General features: G+C 48.1%; 1 protein-coding gene across 1 annotated transcript in view; it reads left to right on the top strand.

The window, feature by feature from the left end:
• The window catches only part of lrrc52 (leucine rich repeat containing 52), a gene marked incomplete at its 3' end in the record, with an annotated part of 47,075 nt that overhangs the window by 30 nt on the left and 44,545 nt on the right, over positions 1-2,500 (top strand). Inside the window, exon 1 of the mRNA XM_083767188.1 lies at positions 1-846. This exon is cut by the window's left edge and continues 30 nt beyond it. Coding sequence (XP_083623314.1) covers positions 198-846 — 649 coding nt within the window. The 5' untranslated portion in view covers positions 1-197. The remainder of the gene's footprint in view (positions 847-2,500) is intronic.

Below are 2,500 nucleotides of genomic sequence, written 5' to 3'. Positions count from 1 at the left end.
AGAGAGCCTTGTTGTTTGAGAGGCTGGATATTAACAGCATCCAGACATCCAGGCAGCAACCGCCATACCACCACCAGAGCAGCCGTCCCGCCGTCCTCAGGCTCCGAGCCCCGCATACCCATGCAGGATGCCCGGGCAGCGCTGGGGAGTCCCGGTCCGGCTCAGCCCGACTCCATGACGCTCTGGGCGGCTTCGTCATGCGTCTCCTGCCCGAGCCCAGCGCGCAGTCCCTTCGGCTCCTCTTCCTCTTTATCTTCGTGATGGGGGTGGCCCCGTCGCCGGCCCTCACGGCCGGCTGCCCGGACAGATGTGTGTGCGATGACCAGCTGGTGGTCCAGTGTGCCGGGCAGGACCTGACCCTCTTCCCCAACGACCTCCCGCTCGCCACCCGGCAACTTATCCTGTCCAACAACCGCATCGCGGACCTTCCGGCGCTGCAGCTCAACTACCTGTCCGACCTGGTGTATCTAGACTGCAGCAACAACTCCCTGTCCGAGATCTCCGAATCCACCTTCGGGAATCTGCGGAAATTAGCCTATCTGGACCTGTCGTTTAACTTGCTGCTTCAGGTCGAGGACCGGACGTTCGGGCCGCTGTCGTCGCTGGTGATGCTCCGGCTCACGGACAACCCGGGGCTGGGGGAAATGCACGCGGACGCCTTCGCCGAGAACTTGGCACTGCAGGTGTTGGACGTGAGCCGGAACAACCTGACAGCGCTCAACATCAGCACACTCATCGCCCTGCCAGCTCTGCGGTCCATGGGACTGAGCGGCAACCCGTGGCGGTGCGACTGTGACACGGAGGACCTCTGTCTCTGGGTGCAGATAGAGGGCTTCAAGTTTCAAGGTGAGGAGAAAAGAGAGTGATAATAAACCTATAAACATTATTTATATTATAAATAATGTTTAAGGTTTATTATCACTCACTCCCCCTCCATTATATATTTAAATCCTCATAACCTGCTGCAATGCTGTTGTTGCATCACTTTTTTTCGTTATAATATAATAGTGTTCTTTTATCATTATTTTCTGTTTGACATGTGGATTTAATAGCTATACAGATCTGTGTTGCAGCTTTAGGCCCATGAGTGGCTCCTATCAAGCTTTCTTGATCCCTTAGTGCTTCTCAAACATTTCCATGTCAAGGAGCCCAAATTGATATATGATAGGCCACAGACCCACATTTGTTGCAGGGATAAATCGTCTCCCAATGAGATATATTGTGTGAGACTGTTCATAATTGCAATTCCTTAGATATTATTATTTACATATTTCTGTGAGACTGGGTAGAGCAGGGTTTTCCAAACTTTTTTCAAAGGGGGCCATATTAGAAATTATTAAAACACAGAATATCCAATTACCAAATATAACCAGACGTGCAATGTAAAAAATGAAATAAAATTGCTTTTCTTTGACCCCTTCAGAAGGAACAAGGAATCGTGACAAATTATACTCTGGGAAATGCCCAGTTGAATAAAAAACTTCAATGTAAAAATGTCCCATAATGTTGGGCAAGCCGTTCATAACACAATTCAGGTGTGAAGTCAAGTAAGGGCCGCATACAATTCTTCCCCGGCCGCATTTGGCTCACGGGCCGCATTTTGGAGGCGGAGAGTGAATCCTATCTGAATTATACAGTATAGGCCTAGCCTATACATTCTCTCTTTATAGCCAGAGCCAGTGAAATATAATAGTGAAATTCAACTTTCTCATTTTGCTGGGGACCCCATGGAACACCCTCAAGGAGGCCTGGGGGGTCCCCAGACTCCACTCTAAAACCAACTTGTCACGAAGCCACAAGCAGCCATGCAGGGCCATGTGGCTGATGTCCACTCCTGCAGCAGAAGCATTGCATCCTGGCCAATAAACACACAGCTCCTCTGAGAATGTCCTTATCCTGCAAGGTTTTATCACTTGTTATTGTCACATCAACGCATTTAGATAATTTGATTTTGGGCACACAGTCAGTAGCTCCTGATAGGGGACCTCTGCACTGTCTTTATCCATTAAGACCTGGCAGATTCTACAAATGCCTTCTAAATCAGCAGTTCTCACACTTTCAAGATTTTTCCAAAATGTTCAGAAATGTGTATCTTTGAATACCCAACGCTAAAATCTACAATGACACAGATGCTTTTCTGTTTTTTTTATGGGTTAAATTTGTGTTGACGCATATACAAACACACATGTTCATACAGCATGCAGTGCACGCATAGTACGCAATCTTGGATCTTACAAATGCACGCTTTCTCTCTCACTTTCTCTCTCTCCCTATCTCTCTCTCTCTCTCTCTCTCTCTCTCTCTCTGTCTCTCTCTCTCTCTCTCTCTCTCTCTCTCTCTCTCACACACACACACACACACACACACACACACACACACACACACACACACACGCACACGCGATAGCACGCACACGAACAATTCACAAGCTTTAAAACACATAGTTTTACCTCGTCTCCCACCAGCTCTGCTGTAAAATCTCCTCAAACTGCCCTTCACA

The sequence above is a fragment of the Protomyctophum parallelum genome (genome assembly GCF_964188405.1).
Source record: "Protomyctophum parallelum genome assembly, chromosome: 6".
Lineage (NCBI taxonomy): Eukaryota > Metazoa > Chordata > Actinopteri > Myctophiformes > Myctophidae > Protomyctophum > Protomyctophum parallelum.
Note: the sequence above shows the minus strand (reverse complement) of the source record. Positions and strands in the feature narration are given on the sequence as shown.